The sequence below is a fragment of the Crocodylus siamensis genome, chromosome 12 (assembly GCF_052110815.1).
Source record: "Crocodylus siamensis isolate JL-2025a chromosome 12, ASM5211081v1, whole genome shotgun sequence".
NCBI lineage: Eukaryota > Metazoa > Chordata > Crocodylia > Crocodylidae > Crocodylus > Crocodylus siamensis.
Genome location: NC_143406.1, coordinates 16907704 through 16925747, shown reverse-complemented (window position 1 = coordinate 16925747; position 18044 = coordinate 16907704). Strand labels below are relative to the sequence as shown.

General features: G+C 46.6%; 1 protein-coding gene across 6 annotated transcripts in view; it reads right to left on the bottom strand.

Annotated features, from left to right (window-relative positions):
* The window catches only part of KCNAB2 (potassium voltage-gated channel subfamily A regulatory beta subunit 2), a 101481-nt gene that overhangs the window by 46054 nt on the left and 37383 nt on the right, over positions 1-18044 (bottom strand). For 3 of the 6 annotated variants that reach the window (XM_090024404.1, XM_090024405.1, XM_090024402.1), the window contains exons 2-3: positions 11611-11730; positions 10887-10928 (exon numbers count right to left, since the gene is read on the bottom strand). In XM_090024404.1, the coding sequence (XP_089880530.1) occupies positions 10887-10928; positions 11611-11687 (119 nt within the window). In that variant the 5' untranslated portion in view covers positions 11688-11730. The remainder of the gene's footprint in view (positions 1-10886; positions 10929-11610; positions 11731-18044) is intronic. The other 3 variants (XM_090024407.1, XM_090024408.1, XM_090024406.1) reach the window with 1 other exon arrangement.

The window sequence follows — 18044 nt, the reverse complement described above, 5'->3', positions numbered from 1 at the left end:
TACCTGCAAGTGGGTTTTATCTGAACAGCTGGGATCTGTCAAAGAGAACTGGAAGGAATAGAGAGAGAAGATGGCTGGGGGGTTGTTACAAAGAGGATGGAGATCAGATACTCTGTGTCCCTAGGAAACAGTACAAGAAGGCTTAAATGGCAACTAAGGAGAAAGGATTTCCTTAGGTCAGAAATCGGGAAGATCTTTTGTGCTCTGAGAGTTGTTATTCTCCTCCATGTAGCTTAAATGAAGATAAGTCAAGGGGGTTTTCCTCTTCTTCCGGGAGGAGACTGCTCAAAGAACTCCCGGTATCCCCAAGTTCTCTTCTGAGTACTGCTTGGCAAAAAAAAAAGAAGTATTTTACAAACCATGGTCTTACACTGTATGCTGATACACTGAAGATGGTGTAATTAATGGATGTCCCAGAATAATCTCTGCATTCAAAGAAACAGTAGGGATTTATCTGTAGAGCCCAAGAAGCTCGGAGAGCCAAGAAGTCTTTGCCAGAGGTCTGAGGTTTTTTGTGGGGGTTGGTTGGTTCAGCTGGTTTTGGGTCTGGTCCTGGAACAGTGGAGTTCAGCATGGGCTGCCACAGTGGATCCTGCACCTTAGCTAGCTGTTTTTAAATTCAGCTTGGAAGCATCTACTCCATGCTGGAGTCACTACCACGACTGCATGCTGGCATGTTCATCACATTCCATTTTATCACTTTCATTATGACGTTTATTTTTCCTCAGCAGAAAAATGCTGCTCCTGTAAGCCACTGAAACTTCAGCATATACTCCTGTGTCAGTGATGTGAACATCTTCTACCACCAGCTTGTCATATTAATGCTGCACATGTTTACCTGCTCAAAGCTTCTTTTCTGGTAGCAAGACAATTACGTGGGCAGTGTACAAGATCATTTTAATGCATGCTGGTAGGGCAAGTGGAAATGTATTAGAGAGCAAAGCCCTCTCGGCATCACAGGTTTGGGCCACTCTGCACCTCAGAATCTGGCAAGTTGTGATGTTTGGATTTTTAATGGCTGCTCTGAGCATATCATTGATCCCAGGGCTTTTAGTGACTTGCTGGTTTGCAACTGTTCACCCACACGTGGGTTGCCAACAGTATTTAATTAAATGCATACTCTAATCAAAGGGGACAAAAATTGCTCATTTGGGAAGTTTACAGGTTTGTTCGGGCATTTCCATGTTACAGCAAGACACTTCAGGCCACATCTTCCTTTTGGTGTCAATCAGCAGTGCAGAACTGTAGTGTTTGATACCAGAGGAGAATCTCAGTCAAAATATGCATGTGGGCCCCCTGGAAGGCAGAAGAAGTTGATTGTCTTGTTAGCACACATTTCACTCTCCACACTGATGCTTCAGCCCCCTGGCAGGTAAACATCTACCATGAGAAAGGAACAGAGTGACAATGGCTTCCATGCCCTGCCCCAGGATCCTGTCACACATGGGCTGTGCTTTTCAGAGGAAAGTGTGCTGTTTATAGAGCAGGCTGCTGCACTCTATGCATCAAGCCAATACTTTTATCTGCAGTGGTAAACAGGGCACAGATCCATCTCATTGAGTTCCCATTCGATACAGGCTGCTGAAAATAACCTGCTGACTGTGCTGCAGAGCATGTTTCAGTAAGTGATAGGATGCAAACACCTCCACTGGAAGGAGGTGCTGAGATTGCTTAGGCAGACAGTTGACTGGAATTGAGATGGTTATTTTTTCTCTGGCTTTTTGAACCATCCATTATATTTAGTGTTTCACGAAGTGAAGAGAACTAGGACAAAGATGTCATGTTTGATGCCCATGGCTGAGCACCTGAGGCCAAGATGAAGTAATTCAGTAAGCGCCTTAGTCTTCAAAGCAGCCAGGAACATACAGCTCCCACAGAAGACAATTCTCAGCACCTCCAAAAATGTGGGCAGGCATAAGCATTTGAAAATGCCAATTCTAGTATTTTCTCAGCTCCTGATATGGACATTGGACCAACCTATAGCACTGCCCCTGCTCTCTGCAATATGGAATTTGTAATTTTTGACACACGCTGAATCCTGTAACTACATTTGCATTACTGGGCACTTGTGGGCTGGGACAAAATGGATTTTAGGGCCCTGCAAGAGGCATAACAAACTACAAATAACTTTAAACAGTAAAAAACAAGGCTGTCTGGTCAGAGGCCCCCAGAAACGAGACCGTTTCAGGCTGGACATAAGGAAGAATTTCTTTACTGTCTGAGCCCCCAAGATCTGGAATAGCCTGCCATCAGAGGTGGTTCAAACACCCACACTGAACGCCTTCAAGAGAAATTTGGATGCTTATTTTGCTGGGATCCTATGACCCCAGCTGACTTCCTGCCCCTTGGGCGGGCAGCTGGACTCGATCTTCCAAGGTCCCCTCCAGCCCCAATGTCTATGAAATCTATGAAACAAGTCCACCACTTTGCAGTGACAGTACTGGGGAAAAATCCAGCCTTTTGTTATAGGATTCAGGACCACTGAGACTTTGTGCTCTTGCTATGCAAACAGAGTCTGTGATTTGGACTTGAAAGTACAATGTTCATCTGGTTGCATTAGTCTCAAGAGAGACGTGAGGTGGGTAGGATGAACAGCAGCCTTATGATGAAGTCTCACCACTTCTCACAGGAAACAATCAGCTTGCACTTCCTCTTGCCTGCCTGGTTACCTTGAGGCAGCATCTGTATGTTGACACCTTGTTTGTATGTTCTGCACAGTAATGTAGTTGAGCTCTCCTTTCTCAACAAAATATTATCGCAATCACTACAAAGGTTTTACATTTACTGTGTCTGGTATAAAACCCCAAGCATCAGTGGCATGTTAGATTTTGCGGTATTTCATCTAAAAAGCAAAGTGCACAGAAGATGCACCATTCTCCCATCAAAACGTAACCTCAGAGGAATCAATAGCCATTAGCTTGCAAGAAGCTACTGTAAAAAGCAACAAATAAGCCTTGGAATAAATGTCAATTTATGAAATCTTTTAAAAAGTTTTCCTATTTAGGAAAAAAATGAGGCAAGCAAAATCCATATGACCACACAACAATTTGGGGGCTTTTAAAGAGCCGGACACATTTTTTTAATAGATTCATAAAATAATTGAAATTAGAATTAAAAAAAATATATACTGCATCCTCCTGCCCGCACAGGTTCACTCATTTTGACGGACTTCCCAGGGCGTTAGGTGCTTACAACACTTGCATTTGTCCTGCAGCTGATTTTTATCTTCCGCATATAGCAGCTCAATTTTCCCATCATCTTCCATATCAAAGCCCAGGATTGGAGCATTCCTTCCTTCACTACAACATTCCAGCTCTCCTACCAGCACTTGTGCGTGGTGGGGGGGGGGGGGGTCTACCTATGTTAAATCTGAGTCCAGAGTTTAGGGCCAGGTCTTCTGGAGTGTGAAGAAATGTATGTAGTGAGGAAAAAGAAGGGACAAGAACATAACTGGCGCTCACATTGATGCATGCTGCCTGATGTGCTAACAGTGAAAGCAGAAGAGGACAGCACTTCTGGACTCTCAACTAATTGATTTTCTGCTACACCCAAGACTAACATGTTGTTCTATGAGGTTTTTTCTGGCAGCTCCAGGTATGAGGAATGAAGGAGCAGCAGTGCTGAGGACGGGCAAACAAATAGCAATGAAGGATAAAGGACACCCTTGGTTTTCAAGGCGAATCATTTTTCTCTTGACCAAGGCCAGCAGCTCCAACAGGGCGTAAGCACATCTTCAGTCACCCATGCATTCTCTCCCTTGCAGTGCCCTAAAGTCCCTAAATGCTTTTAATACAAATCAAACAATGGGGAGTCTTGCCAGGAACTAGCACTGCAGTTCAGAAGGGAGGCAAGAAGTTTGGTGTGCTCTGCACCCCAGATGCCAGCATTGTTCTCGGCAGCACTTTCTATAGGATCTGTAAACTGATAATGACTTGCAAATGGGCAATTCTGCACATTATTTTTTTGGCCATATCCAATATCCAGCTGCTGTCAATGAAGAGAACGAAATCAGTGGGAGTCAGATAGGACTGTCCTGAGGGAGCCAAGGGGAAGCTGAATGGATGGCAAAGCCTGGTTATGACATGTCATGTTCTTGTGGCTTCAATGAAAGCAGGATGAACAAAAAAGTGCAGCGAAAACAAAACTACTTTAATAGTGAATATGGGATGAAAAAGTGAGATCTCACTCTGGGTTTATAAGATCTGCAGAGGTCTGAACAAAAAATGTAATAAAGTAGGAGTTACTGTTTCATCAAAATCACTGCTAATCAGAGATAATCCATCAAAAAATAAGAGTATCAGACTCAGAAAGTTCAGATACACACCGATGCACAAAGAACTGTCTCTTCCAGACCACAAGCAGCAAACAAACACACTAAAATCCTAAAATGCTTCTCATATTTGGAAGATGTAACAAGTGGATGATAATGTTTAAATAATCTCTCTCAACAAAGCAGCCACCTAACGTAAGCAGGTTAGCAGTGGACTATTTAAGTGAATTATAGCCACTTGATCCTCTAAAGAGTAAGCATAGAGCTTGCTTTAGTCCAACAGTTCAAATTTTTCTAGGACTGACTTCTCCAAGACACAAACACACTTTACAAACCCTGAATGCAACTGTATAGCTCAGTTACCTCTTTCAAGATACCAGTTTCCCAGGATTCACTCAAATCTATCATAACACCAGGTTTAAAACTAAAAAAAATGCATAATACTTATGAGCCAGCAGCACTGATTTTAATATACTCAGTCAATTTACAAACAGAACAAGCTTAATCCTGACACGTACCAAGCTCTGTACTGGTTGCTTTTGTAACAGATTTGTTTCTCATTTACCTATAGTTGAAAAACAGATGAACTTAAGTTCTTTCTTCTACCAAAGAAGCAGGCATCTTACTTTGAAATAAATACAAGAGGCTGAAGATTACTTGCTGCTTTAGGAAGGCTCAGATGTATGTATATACTTCAAAGAGACCAAAGGGACTCTGCAGCTCCTGATCCTACAGCTTCAAGACGAACATAAACTCACCCGCTTTCTTGGAATCCTGCTCATTAAAAAAGAAACTTATAGCTTATCAGGGCTTTGTGAGATAGTTATAAAGACAGCACAGCTGGGTTTTTTTTTTTTATTATGGGAGTGTCGGCACTAAGCGTCCAACACAATTGGTGAATAAGGCAAGTCTCTCCAGAGTCAAGTTTTTTAGCAGCACTCCATTAGTTCTATTAGGGTATTTTCCTCTTAGCAAACAGAAGCTAAATTATTAATGACCTCCTCCTCCTCTAAAAGCCTGTGGATGTGCAGCTGGCTTTATGAATACTGGCAACATTACTTTTTGTAAAGCAGATTTTTGCCAGAACCTATGGAAGGCCCAGTAACAGGTTCCATTTCTAACAAGCTGGGGCTGTAACAAAGGTACACTGTGATAATGCACCAGGAAGTGAACCCAGGGAACTGTGCTTGGACTCCTTTGGATTTAACAGATACGCTGGTGCAAAAGCACTGCCAATGATAACATAAGCCTTGACAAGGTGAAAAATCAGAAGCAAAAACTCTCCTCCATGGTGGTGTTCGAAAACAAAGCTAAAAGCAATTCTGTTATACACAGGGAGACATAAAATCTCCTATTGTTAGTGAGAGCTACAGTTCTGCTGAGACACTCATTGCAAACCTCTAATGAATCCAATTTGACATCCTGAAAAGGTCTGCTTCATGGGGAAATGTTCCAAGCTGAGTCTCAGCCCAGAGTTGACTTGGTTTGGAAATCTGGAGCCAAAAACATGCATTCTGGTTCAGTTGTGCCCACGTGAGAACAGAAACCAACCCAAATCTCTCATCATACAGTAGAACCATTAAGGCTCTTTGGATGGAACCAACAAACAAATAACATCTGTACGTTGAGACTTGCTCAGTGATTAGCCTCATAGGTAACCAGCCTCCCAGCCACTCAGTGAAAGAGCAGAGCACCAGGATTCAGCTGGCCCTGGGTGGCATGGAGTCCCCACTAGGCAAGAACTCCAACACTTTGTAACAGGATGGCAGAGAATCTATAGAAGAGCTATAGAAGAGCAACATACAGGGATGTTGGTGTGGTGTCTGCTCTGTTCTTTCCACTGTGGAGCTGAATTCTTTTCTGCCCCAAGCTACGGTAGAAGGGGAAGGATTGGAGCAGGGGGAAAATGAACACAAAAAGCTCAAGACAGCTGCTACATTCTAAATGCTTCAAAATCAGGAGGAGGAAAAGCTCGAGTTGGGGGCTAAGCTCTCTGGTCTAAGTTGTGCTCAATAATATGGAATTAGCTACAGGTTCTGATGGTACTCCGACAACCCTGCCTCTGGCCCCTAGTGGAAGTTGTGGCAGCCTCGGTTCTGCTCCAGTCTACATGCAACTATGATGGAAGAAAGAATGCACCCATCATGCCAGATGGGCAGCAAAAACACTCCAAGGCTGAAATAAGCTGAAGACAAAAGAAGAACAACCACAAAAACAGAAGCTGGGTATGGAAAACCCCCAAAGACCTGAAACAGAGGATGCCAATCCTATAAAAGAACACTTTGAAAATGCCTAGTTGGGTAAGTCTCTTTCTCTACTGCTGTTTCATCAGAGCACAGATGCATCTGTTCACCCCAGTCCAGCTGTTATCTTCAAATCTACTATCTTTAAATCATCATCTACTCAGTATGCCCGGATTGGCCATCCTGGGTTGATATTGAGCAACTATTGCTGGTAACTATATCTGGTGTATGTGTAAATAAAATGGTTGTTTTGTATATGTGTATGCCTATGTGTAATGATGTGTATGATGTGTGTGTTTGTATGAATAGTGTGTCTGAACCTTTAAGTCCAACTCAGGTAATCAATAAACACAGCACCTTGCCTTATCCCCCTTTATATAGTCTTGCTCCTGATTTGAGCAATTGGCAATTTAAGTAACACCATGATGTGCAGGCGACTAAGGACTACCAGAGATAGGCCACCTTCTTCTGCGAGAATATACTTCTTACCCTAGCTGGGAATGGGGCTGTGTCGACCCATCCATGTTGAGCCTATGCCCCCAGGAAGTCTTCCACACAAGGGGAACCATGGTCAGCTATCCTTTCCAACTTGTTAGCCTCCTGGCACAGGACAGTAGGGCCAGAGTGTGGTCAGGAACTGGCCTGTCAATCTCTGTGGAGGCCTCACCATGCTGTCAAAATAACCTTAAAACATTGGGCCCAATTCTATCCAATGCTGATCAGCAGGGATCTGGGTTTTCCACTTCCTAAGAAAAAATGGAGAAAAACACAGATTTCCCCCTTTACTAGAGGAAAATGCAGATTTCTCATTTTAACAGAGAAGCCCGTGGATTTTGCAGTTTTACAAAGAGCTCTCTGCAGGCTAGCAGAGTTCCAGTCGGTGCTACAGGGAACAGCAGGGCAGCACAGGGATCTCCTTGCACTGCCCTGGACATGTCCCCTGCCCTGGTGGTAGCAGCAGGGGCAGTGGTGTGGGGTTGCACCCCTCTGCTGCTGTGTGGGCATGGGACGTGTCACCAGGGCAGCGTGGAGCTTGCAGAGGCAAGGAGATTTCTGTGTGGCCCCCCTGTTCCCTCCAGCCAGGTTGTACTCGCTGGGCTGTGGAGGCGCCAGGGGAGGGCAGTAGGACTGGGAGCCCAAGCCTGTAGCAGGCAGCCCATGCCTGCCCCTGCCCCATGCACAGATCTGGGGGGCACGGGTCCTCCCTGCTCCTTCAGGAGTGTGTGCAGTGGCAGGGAGCTGGCCCCCCAGCCTGAGCTCACAGCAGGCAGGCAGCATGGAGGAGAGCCAGCCTCCGCTCTGTTGCAGCAGCTGGTACCTCTTGCTGGGGCGGAGGGCTGTGGACCAAGGTCCCTGGCCCTTCAGCCCTGGAGCATGGCTGTGTTTGCCGATTGGGGTGTGTTAGCATGATCTTGTGATGTGTGTTGAGGCAGGGTCAGGCCCCAAGAGAGCATATATCATGTGCAACAAATGGAAGACTGGAAGGGACTAGACTAGAAAGACTAGAAAGTTTCTCTCCTTCACGCGTTAACAACGCATAGGTGTGGGCCCAAACAAATCATCTGAATGATTCATTAGGACTTCTTCCACACCGAGAACTTTCCAGATTACCATAAACCAGGTGCTGACAGCTCAAGGTAATAAAGATGTATTTACAAAAAACTATATGCATTAATTGCGCAGCACTGATGAGTAATGCTTTCACTTTAATTAGACAGTTGTTTCTGTGCATGTTACTGCATAGTGCCTATAGCCCTGATTGATCACCACGTCTTATTTATAAATACATGCAGAGAAAAACTTCATCTGTTAGCAGTTCAAAAAAAGAAGCGGTGCAAAAAACTGTTCACAAATGTGCACACCATGTCTCTCTCAGGTTTTCATCTCATCTCTTTCTCTCGCACCCTACCACACTTTCATTCTGTTCCATTCACACAGCAAGACATAAGTACAATGAACTGGAAACAAAATTTTTACCCATTGAAAAATAAAAGGAAGGGCTCCATTCCTGAACATGTACTGAAAGCAGTCTGGGACTCTGATCACCAGAAGCTCTGTTTGGAAAAGCCCTGGATTCCAGTTTGTCGCTAGTACCAGCCACTGGCAGCATTAGCAACTTTTTCTTGCATGCCCTCAGCACAGACTGGGGCAAGGGGAAGTGGTTTCTTAATTTTAGACATTAAAAGGCTGGGAAAAAATGCTACCATTTTTTTGATGCAACCTGATGACATTTCTCTTAAAGCACACACTAGATGAATGGGGGCTGGCCAGGATCCCAGAGGGACTCTAGGGAAAAACTAATAGGTCTGGTCTGAGCCTACACATTACTGCTCATGTACAGCAGTTCCCACTCTGACAAATACAGATGAGGTGCTATGCAGTCATAAGCTGGCAGAAGTGACACCAACATGTTTTGTATTTTGTATATCTGGACGCCATGACAAAGAATGTTGCTTTCATCTTGGTCCACATGCAGCAGGCTCACAGAACAGCAGAAAGCCATGCTGTAGCAAACCTGAAAGAAACATTGGGAGGTGGATCCCAGGCTTTCCTGAACTGCTGATTCAATGCAAACCTACATTTCCAGGAGACTAGAGGAGAAGATAGGAATGAAGCCGTTTGGGCCAAAGGGACTTTTCCCTGGCTAGCCCTGACCTGAAACCTCTGTAAAATGAAGACAGAGGGTGCACACAGATGTGACAATTTTTGCCCAATCTGGTCCAGAATGTGGTGTACAGCCATGACCAAACATAAGTGCACAGCTGCAGACCACTTTAAAAGAGCTCGATCCCATGACAATCTGAACCCTCGTTGCATGAGGATTCAGATGAAGGTGCTCCAAAGTGGAGCACCTTCATTAATTTCTGTCTGTGCACACTGGGAGCAGGTCTTGGCTGATGCAGCCCAGCTCTAGTCCCCATGCTATTTTCAGAATGGGGGCTGGGGTGGGAGGAGGAGGGGAGTAGAGGGAGTTCATTTTGGGGGTTGCCTAGCTGGCACTGGAAGGTGGGGTAGGGTGGGTGTATTGGAGCTCCCCACCTTGGGGAGCTCCAATCAACCTGTCCCCCTACTCCAGCTTGACTGGGGAAGCCCCAGAACGAGCTCCCTTCCCTGCTTTCTCCCCTCTCCCATCCACAAACAGCACTCAAGCTGTGTGTGTGTGGGGGTGGGGGTGGGGGGCAGAGCTAGGGGAGAAAGACTGCAGAGATACGGCTTGTCTCCCTGGATGGGCCCCAAATTGGAGCCAATCCTCCACCCTCCTGACCCAACAGCTAATGTCTGTTGCCTTGGGTGGATCGGTATAACTCAGGGGTAGGCAACGTTTTTTGGCCAGTGTGCCAAAAAACTCACAGTGTCTACCTTGGAAGGTGCCGGAGTGCCGACGTGCTGGAGCCTGGAGCAGCTGTTTGCAGCCTCCCAGCTGCAGCTGGCCCACGGAGCCTGATCTGTTTGCAGCAGGGCTTGCAGCCTCCCAGCTCCCTGCTGGGAGCAGCCTGGGCTTCGTGGCTAGCAGCAGCTGCTTAGAGCCCGGGTTGGAGGTGGTGTGCCGAGCAAAATGGCCTTCATGCCATGCTCAGCCCATGTGCCAGGGGTTGCTGACCCCTGGTCTAACTCATGGTGTTTTCTGCAAAGCACCGTGAGTTAGGTCGGGAAACTGCATTTCTGTCTGCACCTACAATGCCGCAGGCTTGCAGTCTTCTCTTTTGCCTGTTTTACCACTATTCTGCAGAACCTGTTTTTCACCAGGAGAATCAGGCCTTTTTAAGGTGTCTCAGGCCAGGCATCCACAAATGGAGACACTCACAACAAAGGATAAGATTCTACTGCCCTTTTTGGCTCACGTAATGCATCTGGAAAAGGTCAAATCAGCCCATACCACAGAGATAAGAAGTAAGGAAGGGGCAGGCTAGCCTGGAATTATTTCCACAACTTCACTCCTGATCTTGCAGGCACACAGACTTTCATTTGAAAGCACGTTCTACTTTGCTTAATGATTGTGGGAGGAGTGCATACACATGCATTTATTATACCTACACTTAAACTGAATGCAGCCACCACAATAATGCAAACAATCATTCAGCTAATCCTCAACTGGCACAATTGAATATCCACAACAAGAACACACTGAGCCCAGCACCATAATGACAATCTGACTGCATCAACATAGGGTGCTGGTTGAGTTTGACATGTCGAGCAGTTCCACTGTAGAATTCCCAGAGGCTGCCAGAGACGGCACCTACTGAGTTCGATGATAACCATGGGAATACAGTCCATGGGCTGAGGCTCCTTCTGAAATCAGGCTTTCTACAGTTAAGCCTGTAACTACTTTCCAGCTGCATTTTTTTTTTATGAGAAGTAAAATACTTGGTTACCTGTAGAACTGCAGCTGTCGTTTGGGACTCCCGTACCGAGCACTTCCGACAGCAAGGGAAAGAAAGAAGAAACATTCCACACATCACATTAAAAGACAAGTGAAGTGTCAGACATGGACAAACCAGTCAACTCATCGTACAGTGGTTTGTGTGTGCTAGTGAGCCTCTAGGGCTCACCCCCCATCTCTATAATATTTTTAATGACTTCAGAGTTTCCCTTCACTTCGGAGCGAAAGGTTCTGCGAAAGAAGGACAACAGCTCCACCAAGTGTTAGGAAGCAGTTATCAGCACATTATCTGGTCAGGCTACCTGCAAATGGCTTCTGGCTCACATAATATAACAGAACATCCTGCAAACATGTACAAAAGGTGGATATAGGTAACGTACAGGTAAGCCCTTTAGTGAAGCAGAGCACTTAGAAAGAAATACTGAAGAGCAACTGACTTGAGGTAGCCCACAGCAGAGCCCTGAGAGGTACTCCAATGTTGCTTGCTCTACCAAGGGTTTGTGCAGCTCTGGACAATTATTTTTCACCAACACATTCAAAAAGCACACGAAGGATTTTATGTCATTGTTGTGTCTGCCTCAAGCCACTGCACCAATCACAATAACCAGTTCTCTGAAAACCGCTAAAAATGTTACCCCTTGACTCCCACGAAAAATATATCTCTGCCCCATGCACAGGCTAGTGGAGGAAGGTGCAGAAGCTGCTGACTGGCTCACCTGTAAATCATCCCGGGAGAGCCCGTCTGTCTTAGCGAGAGTCTGGCGGGGGAGTCAGTGGTGGATTCTGGATACATGGAGCCAGCCTCAGTTTTCAAACTCAGTCTCCTTTTTTATTCTCTAAATAATAGGGGGAAAAGTTGCAAATTAGAATGTATTGAACTTCTCCAAGCACAAGAAAGCACATTAATCTTCTTGATGAACAGGGAATATTTCTCTTGTACAGCAGACACGGGAATTGGGATCTATTTCTAACTCTACTGCTAAGTCCCCATGAGACACTGGGCAGGTCACTGCCCCTGGGAATCACAAATGGTACTGAGACCACTAGTCTGCTGCCATTCCCAGGGGTTGCAAGGATCCTCCTGGAGCATCATAATCAGCAGAAGAAATCTCAGCCTGGCCTTAGTTTGTCTGTGGCTGGTTTAGGCCTCACAGCAGGACCAGCTGTACAGTTCAACTCTGCTTAAGCTAGCTGTGGCTGTCTTTGTTTATGCTGTTTCCCTTTCTGCCTTTTGATTTTCTTGAACTCCCCATTGCTCTTCTCTTATGCAACAGGCTGATGAGCTTCCCACAACTATGGCTTTGTCTTGCCCCCTTTACTCTTCTTTACTCACAGTCTCTCTCTCTTCATATCAAAACTTCCCCATCAAGCCTTTTGACTTCAGCTATAGTCTTTTTGAGGCAGGCTGCTTGCAGATGTGGGGGAAAAAAAGATGCTTTACATTAAACTTGGCACGCTCTTATGGCAAGCCTGGGTCATGCCAAGAGGCAGTGCCTTAGTTACACCTGGCTTTCCCACTGTCTGTATAGATTGGGTGCTTTAGTGGAGTTTTTTGGCACTTTTATCTAACAGCTGATTCAATCAGCTATTAGATAAAAGTGCCAAAAAGCCCTGCTGAAGGGCCCAATATATACAGCAGCTGCAGAGCTAGGTCAAACTAAGGTACTGCTGCTTCCAGTAAACCTTGTTTTTTTCCACATCTGCCAGTGCTCATAGTGACCAGAACTGAATGTACTTTAAGTACCAAAGCAGATGAGCATCGCTGGGTGACATAATGCCTAAATTGTTGCTACCTCTGTGCAGAAACACCAGGGCAATAAGCACATGGTCATCTTAAACACATGTGGAATCCCAATGAATTCAAACAGAACCAATTCCATGCCTAAAACTAGAGCACCTCTGTAAACCTTGGCAGGGTCAGGGCATTCGTCTCTAAAATAGTCACTCACACTTCCCTGAGTTACTCTGTAGCTCAGGGATCATGGTGAAGTGGTTACTCATCAGTTGTGACTTGCAACTCCAGAAAGAGGATGCACTTCACATTACCATTGCCTGCAGAGGAGAAAGCAAAGGGGAGTATGATGCAGGATGAAAAACAACAGCCACCTACAAATGACAGCCGGGGCTGCTGTGCTGGGAGGGACTCTGTGTGGAGCTGTCACTCTATGGGACGCCCGCCCCTCTGGTACTTGACTTTCTATTTTTAACTAGTTAACTGGCCTGAACAGTTAATCCTATTTCCTTCCCCACGCTAAAATAAACCCCAAAAGCCAACCGCAGAACAATACCACTCCAAGGCAAAGCTCTGTTTCCTAGGTAGCTTATTGCCTCTTACAGATGGTACTTATTTAGCGTATGCGGTTTTGGCATATTATTTCAGCCATCTTAAGGCGATGTCATCACCAGTGCGAAGAGCTTGAAGGCCACCAGGTAGCACAGTAAATGGACATAAGTCAACAATGTGGGGCATTGAGGCACAGTGATCCTGTCCAGTTTGAAAACAGTTGAGAAGGGCCCAATAATGGTGTGGCCAGTTAAATCCTGGTTGACTGACTGTAGGATCAGAGATGATTGTGGTGATTGACTGGTGCTTGTGCTCACCATTCTTCACGCTATTAAGTAAGAACAAGTCAAAGGGCTTTGAAAGGGTGGACCATACGGGGTGTTTTGAGGGGAGCCGAGGTATTGTTGGGTAGAAATGTCCCAGTGCACTGGCAGTGCAGGATTATCCCAGAGTCTGGCTAGTAAATTTACTTCACCATTTGTGTGGTGGAGATGAGGGGGAGCAATGTTATTGGGGACTAGTACTCATGGGAGTTACAGCCAGGGACAGACCATCATATTCCATTAAGTGCATTGTGTGCTGTGACCTCATGTGCTCTCTGCTTAAAATTAAGTGAGCGAAGCAACGCACTGCTCCGCTCCCATGCCCCTTTCAAGTCCTTGAATTTCTATTTAAAACATCAGCAGATTTCGCTGTGAACATCACACTGACTCTTAGCAGCTTTCTCCCTCAGTAAGCCTGGAAAAAAACCCAGGCTCCAGAGCAAGTGGTGAAGTCTGACATAGGCCATATGCTCTGTACTGCTGTGGTTTCCAAGCCTTGTGGAACCTGTGATACTCCGAAGTTGAGAATTACAAGACAAATGATGTAAAGGAACAGGTCTGTAGGGCTCACAGAGGGGAAGGTAGCCAGGCGTGCCTGGAGGAGGGAAGCCTGGGTATGAATGGAAATACAGCTGTTCCTGGGTGCTGGAGGCCCACCTTGAAACAGCCACAGTTTGCGCAGCTCAGACCATCCAATTTCAGATGGGGAGTTACCCCCCTTATTTGCCAACCCTTCACCACAAGGAAGGCAGAACAAGAGAGAACAGACCTGTCACACAGAATAGATAACTGCAAAGCATGGAGCTGTGCTACTGAGATGCTGACCTGGATGGGAGATGCTTTAAGACCACAGAAGGAAACTATGAAGACGACAGATTCTTGGAATAACAACTGTTTTGCCAGGGAGTGTGGGGGGTGAATGTGTGTGCAATGCTTTTCTGCCATATGGGTTTCCTTCCTGGACTTGCACGTGATCAGAGAAATGGGATTACAACATCAGCCACCGCAGCAGAAGACAAGCCCTACAATAAAGTGGGCTCACAGAGGGGAAGGTAGCTATTTCCATAAAATTGCATGATTTGCATTCCTGTTAATGGTCAGAAGGGAAATCCAAGATTATTATTTTTTAAAAGAAAAACCATCTTTCAGCCTGGACATGGACTCTGTGAAGACTTACTGGCATGAGGAACTCCTCTGCCAGATCTGCCCCACTCCATTTACAGCGTGGTTTGAACAAGCCCATGCCAAAGACCGTGTGAACATTTCTTCCAATTTAACCCAGACTTATTTTGTTCTACCCTAAGTCAAGCAGGTGGAGGCCTCCTCTATCTCAAAATAAGCTGCTCCTAGACTGAAATCATAGGATCTGCACAGAGCTCTGCACCAGCTGAAATACACCAAAGTACTGACATTGGTTCAAGTTTCTGTGCAAGCCAGGCCTTCAGCACACATAATTCAAAGCCTTTGTGGTCTGGGCATCAGGCACACTGCTGCACATGTACACTTGTCTGCCAGGGGTTTCTCTTTCACAAACACATCTGTGGGGTAGAGAAACCTGAACATGTGGTTTCTTGCACCTGTGCCTTCTCAAATGACTTGTTCCTCCGGTTATGGGTTCAGCAGCATCAGACGACTAGCTGCAATTGCCCAGGTGACAAAGTGCAGGCTCAGCTCCAGCCAGGTGCTGCTTTAATGAAGCTTCTACCCCTTTTTGGCTCCCTCTTTTCCTTTCTTTTTTGTGTGACAAGGTATTTAGCAGAATTCGCAAGTGCTTCTGTTATGATCTTGGACTTGTAACCCCTGGGCTGTCAACCAAGTGCCACCCCAGCCCTCCAGCCTTTGGAAGTTAGCAAAGGGGAATCATGCAGAAGATCCCACCCAAAGCACCATGCGGAAAGCAACTGCACAGAACTCCCATCCCAAAGAGCACCCTGTACAGCCTGCCACTAATCTGTGCCTGGCTGAGGAGAACGGGGGAATGCAAACAACAGAGTGCTACGCATCACAACAGACTGAGGGAAAGCTTCTGATAGGAGAGTCAGGGCAGAGTGAAAAAGAGTATTAGAAACAAAAGCAGGGAGTAAAGTTGAGATGGAGACATCAGCTAGTCTGCAGACAATTCAAGTAGTTCTGCCTCCTTCCCATTCCTTGCCAGCCAAAACAAAAGGCTCAAAGCAAGGAAATCAGCTGCATTTCCCCACTCCCCACCTGCAATAGCCACTTGTTCTCATGAGAAACTGCAGAGGCTGGGCAAGCAAGACAGAGGATGCCTCACAACAGCAGGTGAGGAAAGAAGCCTAGTGTATGGCCAGGAAATGCCCCCTTTTCACAGACTGCAGGGCTGCAGACAAGAAATGGTCTCAGACAGCCATGGGCTCCTGCACAGCCAGCGTGGAGCCTTCCCACCCTGCATGCCCTCCCACCCCCAGAAAGGGAACATAACAGAGCACGCTCAGGAAAGCAAGTGGGCTAAGATGTTTATCCTGCATTTGCTCACATGCTTCAGATCTCTCCCTAGGCGCTCTGGAGGGAAGCATGGTTTGGCGGCATGTAACATTTATTCTCTAAGAACTGCATGTCCCCTTTTAATTCTACATCCATGCGGTGCTGTCTGCTGTCAGGTTCCTTCTCCTAGTTTGGCCCATTACTGCAGAAACACTTAGTGCCCTTTTATACACATTAGCTTTTATTTCATTTTTAAAAGGGGTTTCCTTCCCAATGAGAAGTGCTTTCAGGTGAAAATCACCCCTGTGCTTTTATCCCACAGAGAAAATGAAACATTTCCCTAAACCTTCTCCAGCATCCTTCAGGAACTCTGAATTCCAGACACAGGCACACAGCGCTCCGACCTGACCAGAATGCAGAGCAGACTCCCAGCTGCTCTGCAGCTGGGGCTACCCAATAGAAATCAACTGCATCAGTTAAGTAACCAATCCCTCCAGGGACCCAGCTTCTTAAAACGCGATGCTGAAAATAACGTAGCACAAGTTACAGCCCCTGCACCAAAACTGCAGGGCTCAGAACATGAGCAAGGCAAGGAAGCGACCTGCAGCACTGGAGAGCTCACCCCAAAACTCAGCTGCTACGGGACGACCCAGAGAGAGAGCTGTGCCCCGGGGCCAAGGGGTCTCAGCAAGAATTCTTCTTACCGAGCAACATGTGAATGGATATTCTCTCTGGAAACGGCACCATTGCTGCTAGAGCTGGTACAGGAATAAAGCAGTCATGCCTCCTAAGAAGTGGCTATTTATTTATTCCAGGACTCAGAGCACAAACTCTCCCCTTCAGAGGAGAAGGGGGTGGGGGCCTGTACCTCCTCTAGTATTGAGGGAACTCCCATTTCTTAATGATGGCTCCAGATCAGAGACTTTGTGGCATGCCCAAACACTTGGGACACAGAGACAGGAGATGCAGAAGGGTGGGAACCCAGGTCATTTCCTGCCCTGTCACTGCCTGCCACAGTACTTGCATACAGCATGTGAAGTGACAGAAGAAGGGCTGCAAACAGTGCTGTTGGGGAGAGAAAGGTACAAAGCGTATGCTGAAAGAAATGTGGCAGGTGGGGAGGAGGGATCAGACAAAGGCATGAAGAGAAATGGCATCCCAAGGGGCTGGCATTACACAACTCAGGGAGCAAGGCTTCTGGTCCATTAGCTGGTCAAACCAGTCACAATCCATATTGCAAGCTGTCTTGTGCATGTGATTTATTGCATACATGTGCCTCAAGCATGTGAGCAGCTGCATTCTTAATACCAAATATACTCATTAACAGGGGTAAAGGTTTTCAGTCTACAACAGAAAAATGTGGTAAAACCCCGATGTTCTCATTTTAAGGAGAAAAACCTGGATTTTCTCATTTTAAGGAAACAGTGGGTTTCCCCTTGCAGGTGAGCACCAAGAGTTGCAGTCTGCAGGGGGAAGCAGTCAGGCAGCGGCTCTCATGGGCATGTGTGCATGCACATACACACAGCAGCCAGGCAGCCTAGAGAGCAGCTGATGGAGGGAGAGACTGAGGACCCCACAGTGAAGGAGGAAATAAGCAGGGCTGGGGCTGGGACTGGTTCCCAGTTGGGGTGGTGTGTGGGGTTTGGAGCCTCGGGCCAGAATGCGTGGCCACGTGCTCCAGTCAGGGAATGGGACTGGCCCCATGGGCAGCTCATTTGGAAGGTGGCGGGGCAAGGGGCTGGCTCCCCATTGCTGAATGCATTCCTGGGAGCCTATGGGGGCATATACCCCCCCATATTTGTGCATGGGGCAGTTGTGGGCAGCCTGCTGCAGGCTCAGGCTCCCTACCCTGCTCCTGGGGCCTCCACAGCTCAGTGGGTGAGACTCGGCACAGCAGGGGTCTCTTTCTCACTCTGAGCACTCTACCATGCTCAGAGTCCCTGCTCTATTCCCTTTCTCTCTCTGCTAACCGCAACAGGATTCCAATTAATTCTTTGGATTCCAGAGCACGCCAGGCACTCTACCGGTGAAGGCTCTAGTCTGGGAAGGCTTAGAATAAGCCCCAAAAGGAATAAGACACTCACTTCTCTGAAATGTC